Genomic DNA, 2,033 nt, shown 5'->3' with positions numbered 1-2,033 from the left:
AATGTCAATTACATAAAATAAGTTACAAAACAAAACAATATACTTTTTTTATTCTAAATTTTTAAGAATAAATAGTAATTTAGTATCATAGTTTTCTCCATTTTACAATATCTTAATAAAACATTAATTGAGATATATATTATTTTATCTTTTGGAAATGGTAAGTCGTTATGTTTAATTCGTCCTTTTCTATTGTTAAACTTTACATTTTCCATCAACTTCTATATTTTCTTATATCATGAATTTTCAAGAACGTTTGGGTGTTTTGTTTATTCAATAGTCATTTCTAATAAATTGGTTTTATCAATTTCTATTTACAAGCTTAAGAATTTCATTTATTTCCAATATAATTTAAGAGTGATTATTTTGTAATTTTCTCATTTTGAACTTATTGCTATTTTGAACATTTTGGAAATATCTTATCATAAAAGGATTTTCGTTTCCATCAAAATCTTATAAAAAACATTACAACCTTATAGCGGAAAAAAACATGTGGGTTAACATTTTTAAAAAATTTAAAAAATAATCTAGATTTATAAAAAATAAATTCTTTAAACTTATATGTGAAAAATATAATTATATTAAAACAACTTTAAAAAATTGTACCGTAAATAAAAGGATTCCATTATGAGAATAATTAGAAAATTAACATACCATTAAAAGCAGGGATCTTAATCATATGTTTATTTTTTAATTATTCTTATTTAATTTATCATCACTCAACAAATATCTAAATATTAATATAACTTTTCTATTAGTGAGCCTAAGAGGAAGACCAATATAAATAATGTATAAATATGAATATGCTCATAGTTTTTGGAATTCAAAATTTTAATATGAAATTTATTGTAATAGTTACTGTTGAGTACTTATGGTTGATTATTATTAAATTACCAACTACTCAATTTTACTTGTAATTAATATGACCAGAATATCTTTATCTATAGTCTTTAGGTTTTAATTATATATATTTCCAAACAAAAAATTATAATAGTTATAAATATGTTTAATAAAAAAAAAATCTTAAAAATAGAAAATTTTATAATATAGTTAGTTCATATTTCTTAATGAACAAAAGTTATCGTTTTCACGAACAAAGCCATCAAAATCACAAGCTATTATAAACTGAATTTCTAATCTCTAAGTAACACTAACATTGAAACTACACATCATTGATGTTGAATACATCAAAATATAACAAAAGAAGTGTCATTGTTTACAGATTGTTGAGATTTCTAACCAAAAACACTACTTCAAACCGATGAATATGAATCTTCTGGAATACTGTCTAAAGATGGCTTCCAAGAACCGATTCTCTCATCATCATCAAAACAATCATCACCAACTTCTGAAATTCTTCCACCTCTCAACTTCACAGCATGCAGCAATTGCTCCATTGAAGTACTCTGCTGCTGACTCAGCATCTTCTTCAACTCTTCCTGACTCATCACAACCCTAATCCTCAAACCCCCACTTTTACAACTTCCACCATTTTTCACCATCAACCTCACCTTCTTCTTCATCCTTTCTTCCATCTCTGCTGCTTCCAACTTGGACATTGTTGGAACTACCTTTACCTTCTCATGAACCTGTGCTGATATCTTGCTTTTCCTCAAACAGTTTCCCATGTCAATGATGTTTTTAGTGTTGAAAAAAAAAATTGAAGTTGGAGAAGAAGAAAAGATGGGAGATAGGGTATGAAAAGTGAGGTATAAATAGAGAGAAAAGCACATGGGGTATCCGTTTGTTGCGCCGTGTGATGGAGATAAAAAAAAGTGAGATTCTCTTGCTTCTTTTCGTCATCATCACTGTGAATTATGTGTGCATGCTTTTTCATTTCTTTCATGATATAGAGATTAATATTTTAATGGCGGAGACGCGTCTATATATCATATTAATTAAGCATAACTCTTGTTTGAATAAAAATAAAAGCTTTGGAAATCATTTGAGTTACATATTAAGTGGGTTAATTAAATTGGTATTTCCATGTTGAAATTTGAAATATATAAAAAAATTTAAATATATATATTTTT

At 26.3% G+C, this 2,033-nt stretch overlaps 1 protein-coding gene across 1 annotated transcript; it reads right to left on the bottom strand.

Annotated features, from left to right (window-relative positions):
- Positions 1–1,021: 1,021 nt before the first annotated feature.
- On the bottom strand, positions 1,022–1,693 carry LOC114170085. Its single transcript, XM_028055567.1, has one exon. The coding sequence runs from the start codon at positions 1,626–1,628 to the stop codon at positions 1,254–1,256; it is 375 nt and encodes a 124-aa protein (XP_027911368.1). The 5' UTR covers positions 1,629–1,693; the 3' UTR covers positions 1,022–1,253.
- Positions 1,694–2,033: the final 340 nt, after the last annotated feature.

Source organism: Vigna unguiculata, chromosome 11, assembly GCF_004118075.2.
Source record: "Vigna unguiculata cultivar IT97K-499-35 chromosome 11, ASM411807v1, whole genome shotgun sequence".
NCBI classification, from domain to species: Eukaryota; Viridiplantae; Streptophyta; class Magnoliopsida; order Fabales; family Fabaceae; genus Vigna; species Vigna unguiculata.
Note: the sequence above shows the minus strand (reverse complement) of the source record. Positions and strands in the feature narration are given on the sequence as shown.

Bases quoted from the DNA above. Each gene is read 5' to 3' on its own strand.
- LOC114170085 (XM_028055567.1), bottom strand. From the start codon at position 1,628: ATGGGAAACTGTTTGAGGAAAAGCAAGATATCAGCACAGGTTCATGAG.